The sequence below is a fragment of the Ciconia boyciana genome, chromosome 5, assembly GCF_034638445.1.
Source record: "Ciconia boyciana chromosome 5, ASM3463844v1, whole genome shotgun sequence".
Taxonomy (NCBI): domain Eukaryota; kingdom Metazoa; phylum Chordata; class Aves; order Ciconiiformes; family Ciconiidae; genus Ciconia; species Ciconia boyciana.
The window spans coordinates 67123868-67143200 of record NC_132938.1 but is presented as its reverse complement, the minus strand read 5'-3'; the positions used below and the strand labels follow the sequence as shown (position 1 = coordinate 67143200).

At 35.8% G+C, this 19333-nt stretch overlaps 1 protein-coding gene across 6 annotated transcripts in view; it reads right to left on the bottom strand.

Moving 5' to 3' along the window:
• Window positions 1-19333, bottom strand: part of LRBA (LPS responsive beige-like anchor protein) — a 433706-nt gene that overhangs the window by 267989 nt on the left and 146384 nt on the right. For all 6 annotated transcript variants that reach the window (XR_012042586.1, XM_072861998.1, XM_072861994.1 and 3 more), the window contains exon 36: window positions 14529-14637. Coding sequence is in view for 5 of the 6 variants with exons in the window: in XM_072861998.1 (XP_072718099.1) it covers window positions 14529-14637 (109 nt within the window). In the remaining variant the exon portion in view is untranslated. The remainder of the gene's footprint in view (window positions 1-14528; window positions 14638-19333) is intronic.

The window sequence follows — 19333 nt, the reverse complement described above, 5'->3', positions numbered from 1 at the left end:
TACACATAACTACATTCAGCTACAGACAGTAGTCTAATGGGTCAGTAAAAGAAAGCATATTGCAGGTACGCAAACTTGTACGTGGTGTGTTTCCATACAAAAATTTCCAGAACGAGCTGGCTTTATAGAGTCACTTCTACATTTTCATTTCAACCATCAGCCATTATAAAAAAAATGGAAATTTTTACAAGTAACACAAATAATAACATCCTAATATCTGTATGCACCAGTCTACCCTGGTAACTTCAGAACTGCAGAGGTTTCACATGAAATCCAGCTATAGTCAAGTGGGATGGGCTTTAACCCAACAGCCTGAACTCAGGTCGGTCATAAGCACCATTTGCAACTCAGGTGCTTTTGCCAGGAGAAGTTAAATGAGAAAACAAACATGCAGAAGCAGAACTAGAATATAGGGAAATATTTTACAGTTTTGTGAGATCTTTCTTCAATTCCTGTTATAAACAAGCTTCTCACGTAAAAAACAATACTTTTGAAAATGAAATTGCATTTGAGAGAATATTCAAGACTACTGCCAAAAATATTTGCCACTGTAAAATACATCCAGGCTACAAATGACAATATGTTGGATCAAAAGTTAACACCCATTTAGCAATCAGATGCATATTTCATCCTTAATAAAGGCCTGAAAAGAAGAGTTCACTTTATTCTGGATGCAGGTATCAAAGCAGATCTCACAAAGCAACATAGGCGCATCATCTAAGGATCTTTTTCACATTAAGAATCCTATTAGAAGGAAAACACTAAAAGGTAATTGAATTTCCCTCAGTTATCTTCATCTCTGTCAGCTCCTGCTACAATAACTTACTCTCCAGAGCACAGATAACTCAATTCTGTCCAGCAAGCATATGTTATGAATCTCCAAAGCAAACTTGTCTAAATCATTCTGGTCTTCTATCAAGGTTGGCTGTGGATATGAACTCTGACAGAAAGCAAACAAATTTATTTTTATCTTTTCAATAATTCACTTCCCTGTGCCTTGGTAGAAGAATCTAAAGACATAAATGTTTCCACTAATTCTGGAATTATAAAGACTGGTTGAAAATATTTTATCTGGAAGTTAATGCTATTATAAACTGGTTGATTCACCATTCTGTTTTAGCAGAAACAAAAAAAAGAGTGGTACAGCAGTTTCAGGTTCCTGTAGGTATACAAGAACTAAACCTATATCTGATGCTGTAATTGCCATTTTTTTTAGAATGGTTTTGACATTTATATTTTCACCTTCAATGGAAATGTTAACTGTACAAATAATAACAACAGAAGTATACTCTAACTTTTTATTTCATCAAAGCTCTTAAGACATCAGTAAGTGCAAATTCTCCACTCGTAAGCAAACTACTTTGATTTTAAAAAATCACATTTTAGGAAGGTATAATGACTTATATAGACCAACATCACAAAAGAAAAGCAAAACATAAAGCAGTTAAAGGAAGAGTAAATGACAAGAATCAGAAAAGCTACTTCCAGAGGAGATGAGAGAAAATAAGGTTCTGGTCAAATAAGGTTCTTATTCTCTCACTAATCTAGTGAGAGAATGCACTAATCTAGTGCAGTCTCTAGACTGCACTAATCAGTCACATAGAGATGAGAGAAAATAAGGTCCTGGTCAAACTAACCCTAACCGTACAATTCCTGTCAGTTTGTGATTGTTTCAGGCTGTTCAACAGATATGTAAAAAATAGTCTGAAGAATGAGTGAATAATTAAGTGACCAAGTTTGTTGCTGATACTAAGCTATTCAGAACTGTATGATCACGAAGGAGCTGTGAGGAACTGGAGGGGGAGCTTGGAAGACCAAGTCATCGTTGTAGTAAAACAGCACAGGAACTTCAGTGTAGATAAAAGAAATGTAGGAAAGAATCTAATTTTAGATCTAAAATGATGGACTCTGAGTTCACCTTTATCTTCACTCCTTTTTGCCATAATGAGATGGTATTATCAGTGACAGACAGTTCTATGAAAACATCAGCTCAGTACAGGATAATCAACAAGCACGCAGGAATCAAGTAAAGAATTAGGAACCACTATGAAGAGAACAACACAGAAAACATTGTGTACTTATAAATTCCTGATGTGTCCACACCTGGAATGCTGGGTGCAGTTTTGGGTCTTCCATCAGAAAATATGATAGAACTGAGAAGCATTATGGAAGGATTCAGAATTTGAATCACTGCCATAGAAGAAATAACTATATAACAGTAGGATTTTTCAAGGTGGGGAAAAAAAAGACAACTCAGAAGGGATAGGAGAATTCTGTAAAATCATGTGGTATAAAGGACCCTTTCTTGGTGAGTTTGAGTGAATGGGTTATATAGATTCTTACAACATTAGATGGAGAGAGTCACCAGGAAAAAGCAGGCCAAAGAGATGAAGAGTGCATGCTGAGAAGGTCGTGTGTGAAAGTTTCCCAAGAGCTGGTAAATTCTAGGGACTGGCAGTCTTGTTGGACTTGCAAAATATATCAATTCAGAGTACCACAGGTCTGCTGAATCTGTACACCATCACTAGCACATGCTACTACCAGCAGCAGGTTGTATGACTCAGACAACATCCAAGAGAGTAACAGCTACTCTACACAAACAAGGAAGACAGGATTGTATATATACTTCCATGAAGCAAAGGACCTTCTGCAGGACTTTCTGAAGCTATTGGAATGCCAGTGAAACCCTTCATTACACTTGTTGGAGTATACAGCTGCAGTCAGCCCCCCAACCGTAAGGTCCAACTGTAAGTGTGTAAGTGATGGCATTGTGTGTGGTTATCAGCTATTAAGAGTAACAGTTTTAGTCTATTAATTACAACCATATAATCAAGGTGTTCTAAGAAATACTGGTTGTGATCTGTCTCTACGCTCCAACCCGACTCGCTACCAGGGAAAAGGCATTTCACAACAGAAGAATGAAACTAAGATGCCAGTACAATTTGCAATTAACTCAGTGAAACTCGCAGCAAAAGCCTGTGGATTCAAAGTTTTGCTGAGCAAATGGGGGAATAATCCCTGAAAGGGTACTAAGCACATGGCCATCATTTCTGGCAAGCAAGAATCAGAAGTCCTTGAACTTCAAATTGCAGAAGGGTGGGAGTGTATTCTGGGAAAGTGTTACTATTGTTTGCCCTTTTAATAAACTCTTCCTTAAGTATCCACAGTTTGAGATAGGATAATAGGCTTGATAATGGACTTATCAACGTGATTAGTCTTGCTCATCCATGTTCCAGTAGGAATCAATCTTCCAAGAACAGACACAGAGTAGAACTACTAGGATGATCTAGAGTACACAGACACCACCTGAGAAGAAAAAAACCTAGACAAATAAAACTCATTTAGCCTAGCGAAATTAAGTGAGGAGATGTGATAAATAATGGATAAAAAAAGCAAAAATAAGAAAAACTAAAGAAAAAAGACCAGTGAAGCCAAAAGACAATAATCACATAATAACAAAGAAGTATATGCTGAATAAAAGTAAAAATAAATTAGAAAAAGTTTACAATTGAGCAGCATATTTAAGTCCAACCTACCAGTTGGAATAGTGAGAAAAAACACCTTTGGGTATTCAGACCCTGAAGATCTTTTCTGACCTTGTCAGCACCAGTATCAGAATTGTTTTAATATCATGTCTTTCTCATTTAGATCAAACTAACCTATCATAAAGCACATAGGAGATGTGTACTGTCACCAGTGTTTTTTTCTTCAGAGCTGAACAACTCCTAACACTGTTGTTAAAAAGGAACATAAGTAACGCAAGCTATCTTTGGACAGAAATTTTATAAGAAAACCTCCAATCAAGCACAATAGTATATTTGCTTTGTTAATGCTAGAAATTTACACTCTACATACACTGTATTACTTCAGTCAAGAGTACTTTAGAATCACTGCCTGGCACGAGCTACCACAGAAGTCGGTACATGAATAACAAACAAGGTAAACACTACTGATTTATTTTTCATGAATAGGTGAGAACAACAACATTTCTGATGGGAACATTTAATTTGAAGCAAGAAATTTTTTTAAGCTATCTTAATTAGCTATCTTAAGCTATCTTTTTAAGCTATCTTAATTAGCTATCTTAATTTTCAGATTATGAGGATAAAAAGATGCAGCAAAACATGGAAGATGTTTTTATAGACAACACAAAAACTGTATAAACAGGTACAATATTAGGGGTTCAAAGGAAATGTATGCCATCCATCAAAAGGCTTTTCAAAAGACCAAAAAAAGCTGGAATGGTTAAACTGCAGAGAAAGAAGGCTGTAAGAAAACGGCATTCTTCAAGAAGTCTGTTCAAAGAAGGAAAACAGAAAAATATGTCAACTATGGTACATTAGTTTTAAAAACAGAATGAAACAGGCCAAAAGAGTTTGAGGAACACTTGCATAAAGGCATAAAAGGCAGTAATAAATTATTTTTCAAAAAAATCAGGAACAGTAAGCCCGTTAAGGTATCTCTGTAGAGCTAATAGAAGATCAAAGCATAAAAAGAACTCTTGGAACACAAGACCACCACAGAGAAGTGCTAGCAGAGAAGTTATAAAAGAAAACTGACAAGTGACCAACTGCTAGGACCAGACAGTGTTCACTCAGGTGATCCAGAAGAACTCGGGAATGAATGCAGCCAAGTCATTAGCTACAGTGTTCTTGTTCAAACTGCCTCAGTGCCAGAAGAATGAAATATGTCAAATGGACTCTGGAGGACAGCAGGGAACTACATAGCAGTAAGTCTGAAATTTATAAAAGGCAAATTGGTAGCTGTGTTTAAAGCAAAAAGCAAACAATGCAATAAACACACTGGCAAGAGTCATCATTGCTTTTGTAAAGGGAAATCATGCTTCATTAGATTTCCTTCAACAAGCCACTGGAGACACAGACAAGAAAGATCCAGTTCATAAAGTTCACTGCTTGAATGCCAAAAAGATATTTAAAGAAAGGCAGGATGCAGTAGGGCATATAGCAACATCCTTATGTTGATAAAAATTGATTAAAACAAAGGAAACAGGTTCAAAAAAATAATAGCTAGCTGTCAAAGTGGAGGGAAATCACCAATTGAATCCCACTGTGTTATTAAATGTATTTAGAAATGACTGGAAAGTGGAAGAGGTGTCAAATTTTGCCAATAGCTCTAAGGAATTCAAGGTAGTAAAAACAACAATCAAACATGAAAAAATGCTAATACAATGACTGGGAGATAAAATAATAGGTGAAATTCATACAGAGAACTGCAAATCTTTGTCCAAATTGTGATCCCTGCCACCGGAGTAGAACCAAGGAAGCACCCCTATATAATTGCATTGTTCTTTCGCTTGTCCCTAGGCACATACTATTCAACTCTGTTAGAATACTGAGTTTGATGGACATTTGGTCTAACCCAGTACGGATGCTCTTGAGTCTCAGGAAACTATTCATCTGTGAAACAAAAGAACAATGTTATTAATGTAGATGAATAAAAAAAGGGATGGAATTTCCAAGTGGATTGTGTTAAGATCCCACATGATTTTGGAATTTGAATGCTCTAAACAAAGTTTAAGTTTACTGCCAAATTGTTTTCTGTTCCAGAAAACTGGCAGAACCCGTGGCTCTATAATACCCTAATACCTAAAAGATGCTCATCTGAGTATTTGAGCAATTCCTATCACAAGTCAGTATTCACAAAGAATTATCTGCGATAAGTGGAACTTACCTATATAAATCCTGCACTTATTAATATAAGAACAGACATTCACATTTCTGTACTTTTTTTCCTAACACATGACCACTTAGAAGTAACTCATTAAAGTCATTGCTGTGGAAGACATATTCCACAGTACAGATTATTGTATTTTACTCATTTCTCACTGTCTATAATTTTACTTTAAGAGTTATTCTTTCAAAGAAGTAACAAGTTTGAAACTTAGAATTTGTAATTAAAAAGAAAAAAGAACAAACAGAAACCATTCCTAATAAAGCGCTGTTTAGACATTACCTTATTTATGTTGATGAATCTTGTAAGCATGCACTAATTTTTATTCTGGAGTTTGTGTCATACTTAGCTAGCTAGCAAGCTAAATAATTTAAACGAACAAACAAAAAAAACCAAAACAAAACAAACCCACAAACCATGCCTTACAATTATGGATTTTACACCAAAAAAAAAGTTAAGATACACAGTTGCAGTAAAAGATAAGTTCAAAAAGGAATGTCTTTTCCCAGACTAGCAGAAGATAGATCACAGCAGAAGCATATAACACTGCTCTCCCTTCTTCTAATTACCTCATTTTCTTCTGCCTATGCTGTTTCAATTCAGCCATTAAAGTAGCAGGGCAAAATTATAAAACATAAGTGGTTACAGGAATTGTGTCTTTGGCTCCTTCTGGCAGAGTTTTTTTTTAGGTTTCCAGGATCTACAAATGCTAAAATAACAAGAATTCCAGAGCATGTTCTGCTAAGACTTCCAGAGCCATGGAGAGTAGATTAATTAAACTCATTGGTAATCTCTAGTGAAAATAATCAGCTGTAACAGTACTTACAAGAGGGGGTAAAAAGTTCTTAAAACAAAGGAAAGTTTATCATTCACAGGAAGAGAAGAATAAGTAGATGTGTTAAATATGTAAAAGGAGAGAAAAAAGGCCATAAAAAGTTAAAATCTCATACAGCTAATATTGTAAAACACTGTGCAGAAAAGACTCATATCTTCATGACATTTCTAGATTTTTTTTTCAAATTACACCTAGTATGTAAATGAAACATAGCATAGATTATAAAATGTGGAAGAGTCTCGACAAGATACTGCTAAACAATAAGCATTAATTATAAAGTAACAAACTTCATTAGCATCAGAAAAATGATAATAGATTTTTTGCATATGAAATAGCTACAGTTATGAATCTATTTCATTTCCATATTCACTATGATTTGAAAAGCCCAATAATACTTTGATACTTATTAGATTTAATTCTTCACATAGTTTGTCTCATAATTTCCCAAAAATATTATCCAAAAACAGAAATGAAGATAACATCACTTCTTGTTTTATCAGAAAAGTCTATAGGAGAGAGTAGTTCTAAAATGAATTTTCTTTCAAGCTGCTTCAGAAACAATATTATTATATCTTTGAGACCTCTTAGACATATTTCTGTAATGTATTTTGATTTAAAATTGAGATATAATTAAAAAAGATGTCTCAGCATTCCAGTGCAAGTTTTCATTCCTTCTCCTCCCATCCTTATTAAAGCATAGTGAAAAAGAAACCACAATTTTTCACTCCTCCTTTCATAATCAGGCAATACTTTATCCTAACACTTCCCAGAGCACAGGGAAAATGTTATAATGTTCAAATGGAAAATGAACTTTTCATTTCAGTATCCTTTGACTCACATGAGACAACGAATCCTAAAAATTGCTACCTCAGGAATATGAGAAATTTAATTTTCCAGTTTGGGACTTGTCAACATATTGCAGCAGAACAAAACTGGTTAATCCTCCAATGGAAAATAAAATTATTCTTCCATGTTCAGCACTCGGCTGAAGAGCTTATAAAACCTCGAAAAAAATGTTTGCAAATGAAAGTCAAAATTTTTCTTCCTTCTACCGACAGATGGTGCTATAATGCCTAACCTGCCCAATACAAAGGGCAGCATTTATTTTAAAATCTAAATTTGAGAGAGAGTTAAGCCCATTCATAACGAAATGTGTAAAGCCTTATTTTTCTGTGAGGGTACATCTAACTTCCTTTTTGTTGCCACATTACATTTTTGCAATCTTATGGACTATAACTTTTGGTTACATTACTACAGCACGCCTACAACTTGCGCTATCCATTATCTTCATATGTTCTGTAAAGATTCATTGCTAGTAACCCACTCTACTAGACAGAATACCCATTGAAAGGATTCCAAAATCTTCTGTTCTAATAAATAAGGTCACTGCCACTAAGTGTGTTGAATAACGCTTCATATAAAAGGATGTTGTAAGAGCCATAGAAAGATTATTTGATGCACAAGTTCTATAACAAAGCAGCTCTTATTAAAAACACTGGAAAATTATATGGAGAACAGGAACCCAGTCAAGGACTAAAACTTTCTTTCCCACAGTAACTGTTTGTTACATATGGAAGTAACAATCATCTACAGAAACTACAAAGACACCAAATACCTTTTGATAATTCTTTCAAGGGCTCTCAAACATTCTCTTTGACTTACGGGTATTCTGCCGCAATTGATTTGTAGTACTTTTTAGTTACTTCCTCTGATACAAACAACATCTTCTAACATTTAATGCTTAGTACACCAAAGGGGAAAAGGTGCAGAATACACAAGCTTATCAGTCAACGGAACCACTGAATTTTGTTTTCTGCCAAGGAAACAAAAAGCAAATACCTACATCTAAGTCACTATTGGAACGCTTGCCTAGCCTTGCATCTTATTTCTGTCAAGGCAATACTTGTATTGACTTTAAGATTCATTTCTCAGCATGAGCCATGAAGTAAAACATTCAGTTTATTACACACAGGCTATAAATTGATACTGAATAAGAATTAAAACTGTGAGGAAGTCCAAGTCTTCCGCATGAAAAAACATAACTGAACAGAAAAGGGCAACAAATTTTACAGCAGCTGGAAATACTAGATTTAATTACTGAAGAGAAATCATGCAGAGAAGTTAGCTGCCTAGCATGATTTACAACAAATGCAAAAGGAAAGTAATGTGAAATTCCCAGTTAATCAACAGAAATGGCCAATAACAAGAATGCCAGCACTTTATACTTCTATGGATGACGAGAATTTGAAAAAATAAGATCAAAAATTCAGGGGAATGACACCACAGAATCTTTTAAAAAAAGACACTTTGAGGAGGCAGGTTAGTTTGTAAATTACAGCAGCAGTTACATTTTACTGAAAAAATTACCAAAGTGTCTGTTTGCCTCCCAGACTCAGAATGAAGAATCCTTGTCCATCCATTTTAGAAAGTTTTCTGAAAATTATTGTGTTGCACTGTCCATTGCTCCTCTACACACACTCATGATGTGCAACATTATGAATGGTTCTGTATAGGACCTTTTCCTTCATTTTCCTATTCCTTCATGTGAATCTCCCAGACAAAAAACACCCCATGTTGCTGGAAGAGTGTTCATCAAAAATACTTCACACAAGCATTGAGATATGGTATCGCAGATTTTGGTCAAAATCCAGTAGTGCCATCCAATAGCAAACTAAACGTTCACTAGAACGATGAGACACTGTGATGCTTGAACAGTCCAGGCCTAAAACACTTGCAGGTTTACATATTTAGAATTCTATAAATATTTATATTCACACACAAATACATGAAGAGATTTATATAAGACAGGATGCATATCCAAGGCAATGGGCACTCCTGTCATAAATTATAAAATAAAGTCAATTAGAGTACAAAATTCCCTCCCCCTCCTCACACCAAATCCAATTATTCTCATAGGCCCGACTCCGCAGCAGTCTGCACACATAATCTAAGACACAGTGCGAATCACCACATTTTTCAAGGTCATTTCTAGAAAGCAGTCTAGGTGGTAGCATGAAACTAGTTGTTGGAATTGAGGCATAAAGAGGCTCCTCTTCAGGATTTTCAGCTCTACCAAACATTCAGGGTGAGATTTTGAAAAATGCCTAAGAGATCTGTGTATATAAATCCCAGGGGCACTGGGCAAAATTTAAGGTTATAAGCATTGTAAGTTATGTTAGGAATGCTCACATTTCCACATTAATGTAAAAACGTGTGCTTCACTGCCACCTCACTAGAGAAATGAGTGGAATATTGCTTCATCAGACTTCTTTGAGGCTTAATTACACTGTAAAATGGGTAAGTATGTCTCAGGTCTCCCTGTGACCTCCCCATATGTCTACATTCATAGATGTTACTACTTATAGAGGTAACAGTGAAAACATAGGTGAAGAAAGGATCAGAAAAAAAAATAAGAACCTCTCACAACCAATCCTTCACCTCCAAAGCAATTTTTTTCTGTCTTTTTTTACAATACCAGCTTAGAAGAAAGACAGCATAACTGGTTTGCTCATAATTTATGGTACTTATATTATCTCCTGTTAAAAAAAGGAGTGGCCAGACACCAAAGAGGAAGACTTTTTTGTCTTTGTCCAGGCTGCTGAGCTGTAAGGTAGAGCCCTCTAGAGAGGGTGGGAGATTGCATCTTCTGTGAGGGAAGCTGAGCACCTCCAGTTTGAAGAAGCTCCTGGAGTGCAGGAGTCCAGAGGCAAAGGAGGGGTCTGCAATGTAAATGGAGATAGACACTCCCGACAAAAAGGAAGAAACAGAAAAATAGCCAAGCCAAGATGACACACGCCCTTCTTGCCACCAGACACAGAAGAAGTGGATGTGCAGATTTTGCTGCTGTTCAGACACTTTATTTGAAGTTTCTGAAAGAGAGAGAATTGCCTTGAGAAGACATAGGGAGGAGAGAAAAGATTTCTTTTCAAATCCTTTTAATTTAACTCTATCTCACCCAGGTATTCAGAGTTTCCCACGTACCTAAAGTTACAGCACAAACTGGAACGGTATGCAAAAAACCATTGCTTTAGAGACTCTTCCTGTGCTTCTGGTCATCCTACTTTATGGAAAGGGTATAGACACTTTCCTCTCAATGTTCTGACCAACACAGGGCCCCACCATATGGAGACATAGCAAGAAAGGCCCAATCAGTCCTTATGTGGCAAAGTGAACATGTGCCACATTTGCTGCTGCTTCTCTGTCTCCTCCTGGCTCTGAAAGAATTGATAGGTGGAGACTTCTCAATCCATTTCTGGAAGGAAAACATCTGTCCTGTACTTGCAATGAATTAAGAACCAAATAGGAGTGGTACCTTCCCCTCTGGACCCTGTGCAACTTCTAAAATGTCATGACAAATAATTTCTTGCATCACATTTCTAAGGTGCAGTTGTTCAGCACAGCAGTGCCTTTCCTAGTATTACCTATTTTCCTAGGTTTTTCCTTCCTCTTACAATGACCATCCTTACCCCATTTATAACCAAATACTATACAATAATATATAACTACAGAACTTTGTTATGAAGCTTATCTAAATTTCCCATTGCTTTCTCCTGCATCTGTGTGCCCCAAATACCAGACTTCAGTTTTAAATGATGACAAGATATTTTGCCTTTTACTTTAAAACTGCCCTTGCCTTTCAAAAAAAAAAAAAAAAAAGAAAAAAAAGGAGAAATGAAAAAAGAGTGTTCTACAGAAAATTTTATTAGACTAGATTGCTCTATCACCATGGTGCAAACCTGTCCAAAACCTGACACACATATTCCAAGGCTCATCTTTGTCATGACTTTTAGAAATGGGAGAATTAAAACCAGGCAGCAGTAAACATACTACAGATCTTTAAAAAGAAATTTGGGGGTTGGATTTTTGCTGACCCAATGTTACCATGGAATATTTCATATGTGATCTGAAACACCAGAAATGCAAGTCTGTATAAAAATGAAAAATGAGTAACTGTTCTTGCCACATTTCTTATCTGTCTCTGGATCTTTATCCCTCACTCAACATGCCTCATCTCCTTTCTCCCCATAGCTCAGGTGGCGAAGCTTGCTTCTGATCTGAACCACGCATGCTCATCTCAACCATTTAAAAAAAAAAAAAAAAAATGCAGCTTTGCAACTAGTAATTACCATAGTCACAAAATGCTTTTAAATGTGATCAAAACTATATTTGCATATACCATTCTTCAGGGCTAAATGTTACAGGATCGCAATATTTTCCAAGAAATTGTTTAATCTTTTTGTTGTACACAGGATCTGCTCACTTTCTTCAACTATCACAGCAGGGAAATTCCTCGTCTTAGGACATTATTGGTGCAAAATATTTACATCAAATTTTAAAAGGAATTGGAAAAATTCGCAGCAGAAAAATCACAACACTATTTATTAAAGACATGACCTCTGGTTAGGGAAGTCTCTGAGCTGCAGATCTCTATATGATAAGACAGAATTTATGAAAGTATAGCCTATCTGCTTCCTGGTACAATTGCTCTTTTCTGGAAATATGCCATGGCAGAGAGGATACTGTATTCAATGAACTGACCAAGCAGAGTCTCTCTCATGACTGGAAGAATACTGTCTTCATTCCAACTCATTTCTTGAGAACAGATGGAATATGAAGCAGCAAATCAAGGAAACGGGTGTGTGCAGGTGACCAGACCACACCAGTCAGGCTAGCCAAAACAATCTTTAGCTTAGGGCTCATCATCTGAAAGTCCTTTTTCTCTTATTTGCAAGTCCTTCCTGTCACATGCCTGTAAGTGTGTCATGACACGAGTGTTAGGACCAAAACACAGGCATCAACATCGACACCCATTCATACAGCGGGAACATACCTACCAACTGCAATATACAGCATGTCAGCAGCCCAACACAGCACAGATCCATTCCCATTAAGTGACGGAATGGCTCCAGTCTAGTCAAGTGACAGATCAATTTCTGGGCACTAGAGAAGATTTGCAAGTTTTCTATAGCCTGGAGCACCACTTGAAAAGGCTATGAGGAAGACCATGGCTAAAAAGTACCATTGTGCTAAAACAAGTCAAGCACACTTGACAGGACCTGTGAAAACCAGACCATACCATGAATGGATAGAACATGGTACACAGGAATTTCTGATTGTTCATGTGACACCTGCAGATTCGAATGGATGTGACTAACAGTTCCCCCTTCCACAAAAGAAACATAACGCTGAGTGAAGTCTGCCACAGACATCAGAAACGCTAACTTCATGGTTACCAGGTTTGTTATCTACAGGTTTGTAACTACATGGACACCAGGTTTGTTATTTAAGCATTTGGTAGAATCCAACAGTTATATATCCTCAGTTTGCACACCTGCAGAAGTGATGCTAGATCTAAGTTTTTCCAACACAGTAACAAAACTAAACTTGATAGACAGACTGCTGCTATTTTAGTACACTAGTTTCTGTTTAAGTTCAACCTGATGAGTTAAACTCTTTGAGCCATCATACTCAGGTAGCACAGATTCAAAACAGCATCAATTTTAAAAAGTATCAGCCAACTCTTATCCTAGAGAGTTGTCACAGCAAAACTCAGAGCTATATTAAAAATGTAAGTTGATGCTCAGTGTAAATTTCTTCCAGACATCATAAAAGGTGTCTTTAGACTGAAATAAGGTTAACAGTGAAGTAGTCACTGAACAACTGTATTCATTGATAGCCCATATTTAGATGACAGAACCCTTTACTTCACACAGATTTCCCACATACATGCACACCTTTGCAAATAGTTTGCATCTGAAGAAAAAAAGCAGGCTGTTCATCTAATCAATAATGCCATGTCATGCATGGAGCGTCTGCATAAATCCAGAGCAAAACATGTCAAGCATGTCCCACTCCTATGATTATCAGGCAATGAAGTAAAAAGATGCACTTTTCATCTCCACAGGACTGTCGCCAAACCCTTGATGTAATAAATGAAACATGCCTGCTATTTCACCATTGCAAAATGGTACTGTAGATATCTTACAACATCTCTGTTTGCAGGAGGGGGTAACTAGCTCTAGATGAAGTGCAGATATGTTATTAAACAACGCACAGCTTGAATCCTGGGGCCAACACAGATGACCTTTAGAACATAAGCACTGTCTAAGACAAATATGCTTTCATCTTTGGGGAGTATTTTTTCAAGTAAAGATTTAAGAGAAAAACAGTTTAGAAATAAGTTAAGCACAAATGTGCCTTCAATCTCTTAATGCTTCATTTTAAAAACAAAACCACAAGTAGTATCACATGTCAGAAGAAAGATTAAGTACTCTTTAAGCAGAATATTAGTGAATATAGTGAGATTTAGCTTTGTTTTCATTTAAACAACGCAATAATTAAAGCACAGAGAAAGGAGATACGTGATGTAACTGAGATTCAAAATTGGAGGTATGACTAAAGTGATTCAGAAAGAAGGCTTGTATTTTTATTACAAGTCTATTAAAAAAAAAAGACCTTTATTTCATTTTAGAATCACTTAAGTGGGATGAAAATACAAAAACCTAACAAAACCACACTGAGGCAGGTAAAACATAAGGAAAATGGTTTTAGAGATGGATTAAGTGAAATAGCAAATGATACCAAAAAAAAAGTAATTTCTTGTTTTGCACTTAACAGGCTGTTATCATTTATCTTCAGTCAGGTGGGTTTTTTTCAGACTTACGTCTTGACTGTGATGCTAAGCAACTTTTAACACATACAGTGATATTTGCTTCACGGAAAAGAGCAGCACTGGTACAATAAAATTCTTTCCCCCACAAACTATGGTTTGCAGATTCTGACAAGTTCTGAGCTACTCTGCACAGCCTGTTTTTCCATCAAAGTTAGTGGCAAACTATCAAAACACCCTATGACTGCAAAGCACTTTTCAGGATGGAACCTCCTGTGCCTGAAAAGCCCATATTGCACATTGGAGTCCCCAAACACAGTGGGCTTGTTATGTTTTGGTGTTTGGTTTTTTTGTTTGTTTTTTTTTTTTTTTACAAAAGATTTCATTTCTTACCTCAAATTCAGCATGGTGGTTAATATCCTCTGCTCTCTGTCTGCTCAAGATAAATTCTGCTTCATTAGCCACTCTTACCAAATGGTCCTTCATGGTTTGACTCAGCAACCTGAGGACAGAGAATATTTAAGAACTACCTTGAGAGAATGAAGTCCTAAAACAAAAATCTGTAAATACAGTATATTATACAAATATGTTGAGCTCTGTTCCATAACTGATTTTATTGTGTTGAGAAAATGGTACAAATAAGGTTGAAGGGTAATTTTCTGGCAACCAATAAAATTGTATTTCAATAGTAAACCAAACTAAGTATTAAACAAAATGTTAACACTCTAGGCAGTCATTTATTTTACCTGAAATATAGGTATGTAAGAAAATCTTTCACATACACACAAGATAAAGAAAAGTAAGCAGTTTATGCATATAAACATCCACAGTGAAAGCCCTAATGTAAGTGATGTAGTCTAAATAAAAAATTGTGAATTGCACCGCAGTATAGTTTTTTCTCCAAATGTAAAATTGGAATTTTATGATAAGTATACATTTAAGTAATATTTTCAGGATCATAAAACATCCTCAGTCTCACAAATGAAATGCTAAGATATACATTGTTCCAGGTTATGTACAGAATAAAGCTGTAATTCAATCTGAGATTTCTGAGGCCTTCATAAACCCTGAGTTTATGAATGGCAGCAGAGCTGACAGACTGAATTACAACCCAATTATTCTGTGAGTTCACATATTGTTACTAAAAACATTTCCTTTTTAATTAGTTACATCGGGATTCATAAAGTTAAAACCGGCTATACAGGAGTTACACTGTTTTAGAAGGTGCACATTTCCACAGGATCACTCAAAGATACACCAGATAAATCCATTACATGCTCTACTGGTTAGTTTTTCAAAATATCGGTTATTAAAGCTTTTTTTTTTTTTTAAGGTTTTCAGTTGCTAATGTAGAAAAGAGTAGCAGAACATAAAATCATTTGTTTGCCTTGCACATGTAAGCTAAAGTACATTTCAACAAGTTCAGAGTCTACGGAGAGCCTTTCTTTACAAACACAGGATTTATTATGCAGGATGCCTTCTAATGTATACAATATTAATTTTATCCCCTAGAACTTACTTATCTGAACGAAGGCTCCACCTGTCTCTGTTTGTTTGACAGTATGATCATCAATGCTCTGCTGTCTCTTTTCCTATGCTATTCACAATACCATGCTTGCAGTAGGCTTGCAGGTGACAAGCCTACTCCAATGAGAAGAAATCCAGAGGCAGAACAAGCCCTGAAGCTCTTTGTTAATTGCCTCTCTCGCTACAAGGCTAGGAAAACTGCAGCACAACAGCTAAATGAGGCCACATGATCATGAACCAGTTAAATCAGCGGATTACTGTCTCCCCATGGATGAAGTCTTGAAAAAAGAAATATGCACAATTCTTTATTTGAAGCATGACTTCACCTTCTGTTTTGAGGAGGCTTGTACAGAAGCCACTGTTTTAGAACCACATTATAATTTTTTTCATTTTTTCTATTTTTAGTCACTTTCAGAATGGAAGTAGCTGTTGATCAACAAACATACAATTTGGCCAATTTATCTGTATGCATTAGTGACAAACTTCTACTTTCAAAAACTTGCATAACCAACATTGCTGCAATAATGTAACTTTGATTTCATAAGTTGTCATGGCTTCAAAAAAATTGGGAAAATAAACTAGTTAAGAAGGCATTGCTCATACACTGAAAAAAGAAACCCCAAACCTCTGTCTCTAATAATTTACAATAATGTTCAGCTAAAAATAAATCCCTACTAATAAACCAGCAACGAGAAACTTTGCATAACCAATTTCATAGTCTGGGCAGATTCCAAGCATTTGATTCTCCTCTTTCTCCAAGATCCCCAGCAGCACGTTCACATCTGTCACATAAACATTTAAATAAACAATTTTTTTAAATTAAACTAAGAACTGTCTAAAAAAAATATGGGGATCATAAATACTAATGTATTACAATATCATGTATTACGATTTACATTTAACACAGTTGGACAGTATCCCATTATTATCACTGAGTTTGTCAATACCAATACCTTCTGCTAACCTGATCGGAATTTGAAAAATACTATTTATCCTCTAAAAGGTCCACTTTTAATCTAACACTAGTTAGCCTCTAAAAGTCCCATTTTTTTTTCATCTGTTCAAGAAAGCACCCTATATAATAATTGTTTTTAATGATTTACAACATGGATTTTCCTTTTTATCTACTAAAAGTAACCAGTAAGCAGCACAGTACATAACTGACTGTACACTGGCACTTACTATGCATTTGCAGAGATGATGGATGTGTTCCAAACAAAGCAAAGAACTACATTCCCTCACACAGGAACAACATTCTCAAAACAGACTAGAAGCGTACCTAGTAAAAACAAATAGCTTTTGAGTATCAGAAAGAGCTTGGTCTCCTACGGATCAGTTGTCGCTTTTCTCACTCCCACCTCTCCTTACTAATCCCCCACACTCTCCTCATTTTCTCTATGATATTCCATACAGGGCTAGGCCAGCTAGATAAAACATATACATAATTTTGTAGATAAATCCTAGTCGAATTTGTCATTTTGGCAACCAAAAATTCTCATGGCTAACACTAAGGGATTGTCCAAGCTTAGCATAAGTACCTACTGGTAACTTCAAGCTCTTTTCAGAAAAAGGTAAAAGCTTCATATTATTAGGTATCAATTATTATACAATTACTTCCCTTCTTGCAAATTGCCAAATTCAGCAACTAAAGGTCTTCAGGAGGTGAGGACAAAAATTATTTACTAATACAAATGAAGCCTATATGAAATAATTTACTAGTTAATACCATATGACAGCTGTGTTCATTATTTACATTCAAGAACTTAAATTTTAATATTTCTTTTCAGTCACCTTTTCCAAACATTGCATATGCTTCGATTAACTTTCTTCTAATAAACAATTCAAATTGCATCATTATCTAGGTCAGTTTGGATTTTCTTTATGAGAACAGTATCCACATACATAGCATGCCACTCAGATTTCCATTTTGAATTTACCTTTTTAAGTGTGGAACTTAGAAAACTAAATATATATCTATACATAAAGGGCATGATGGCATGATATAACAGAGGAGTCTATAGCAATCATTAAAAATCAAAGGCAAATACAAGCTCTCAGCATATCTATAAATGAACACACCTCTGCTTATATGTCTAAAATGAAGTTTTAATCATCCACTTCTAAACACTAATTTCAGGAACCTTGGCAGCTGCTATCTTTCTATTTGAGGCAAACAGAACGTTGAACAGAAATTTGTTAAGTGTAGCTCGCTGCTTGCAATAGAAACAACTGTTTCCAGCTGAGTAGAGCACTGCTGAGGCAAGGACAAGAATCTGACTCTTGCAAAAGTATTAGTTCAACTCCAAACTGCATACAACACATTTTGTACATATGTGAGTGGCTATAAACTCTATTAACTAGATCAGGTAATTTTATGAGACACGAATGCTTTCTTCTGAAGAAAAATAAATTATGTTTAAAAAAATCTGATTTTCCTCACTAAGACAGTAAGTACACTTAATGGATTTAAAGAATGATAACGGTCCTTTCTGGTACCTGCTCTGGCCTCCTACACAGAACTGATCATGCATATTTTCCCTAAAATAATTTCATTTCCTCCATCAAGTCTGTAGCTTCTGTTTGAGCTATAGCACAGGTTTCAGAAACATGCCCCAACTTGTTAAGATTTGAAGATATTTTACACCATGTTCCCCTATAAAGAAGTTTTATTATAAAAGTAATTAGTGTCAATTAAAAAAACAACAACAAACAAAAAACCTAACCACAACTATTTCCTGTCTGCTTTTATCCAGTTTTGTATTCCAGCAACTAGATCACATTAGTTCTTTTCGTGTTAAATAAAAAGTCTATCCAAACCATCTCTTCATAAATACTTTTTTTCACAGCAAAAGGACAGCTTTTCATTTATTTGACTAAACAAACAGATTAATTGAATTTCTTGTGTTTTTCGAAGTATGCACACCCAAGCTGAAAGAAAAAGTGAAGTCTAGTAATTTCCTTCTTGCCTATGCTTCATAATCTCTGTATGCAGACCCATGGACCATGTTTGCCTTATACTACTATCTCACATACCTGTTTATTTTTTCCAGTGTTATTAAACACCAAAATGCTGTTGAATGTGGTGATTTACACTCCTCCTTCCCTGATAGATTCCCTTCTGGTTTGGCTTTTTTTATGACAAGCTATTGAATTAAGGTTTTTTCTTAATTCATGAATTAAGAACTCTTAATGAGAAGAGTGTGGAGGGAGCGTGCATGGACATGTTCTGTAGAAGTTAGACCATAAAACCTATGGGGGTAAAGACTCTGGATACCAGGCCTACTCTTCTGCTTGCAGTGCACACCAGATTCAAGGTCTGAGGCAGACCTTTCTTCCTTTGTCTAAGCACTTTCTTTCTGGACTAAAATATTTAAAAACGTGTGATTAACTTTGAAAAGATGAACAGCCTAGTAAAAACAAGCAAAGGGATGGATCCCATGCTGGAAGTTAAATATATACTTGCATACTTTGCTGGGTCAGGAATGAAGTGCTAAACCACTGAGAGAAGGAGTTCCAGCCAAATACATGAGATATTCTGATTTTTATTGTTACTCTGGAAGACAAAACTATGAGACACAAAGCAAGAAATCTTACTTTGATTTCTGGCTGCTGAATGCTTAGACGATCAAGTAAAAAGTCAAGTTTCTCCTTACAACAAGCAAAAAGGAGAA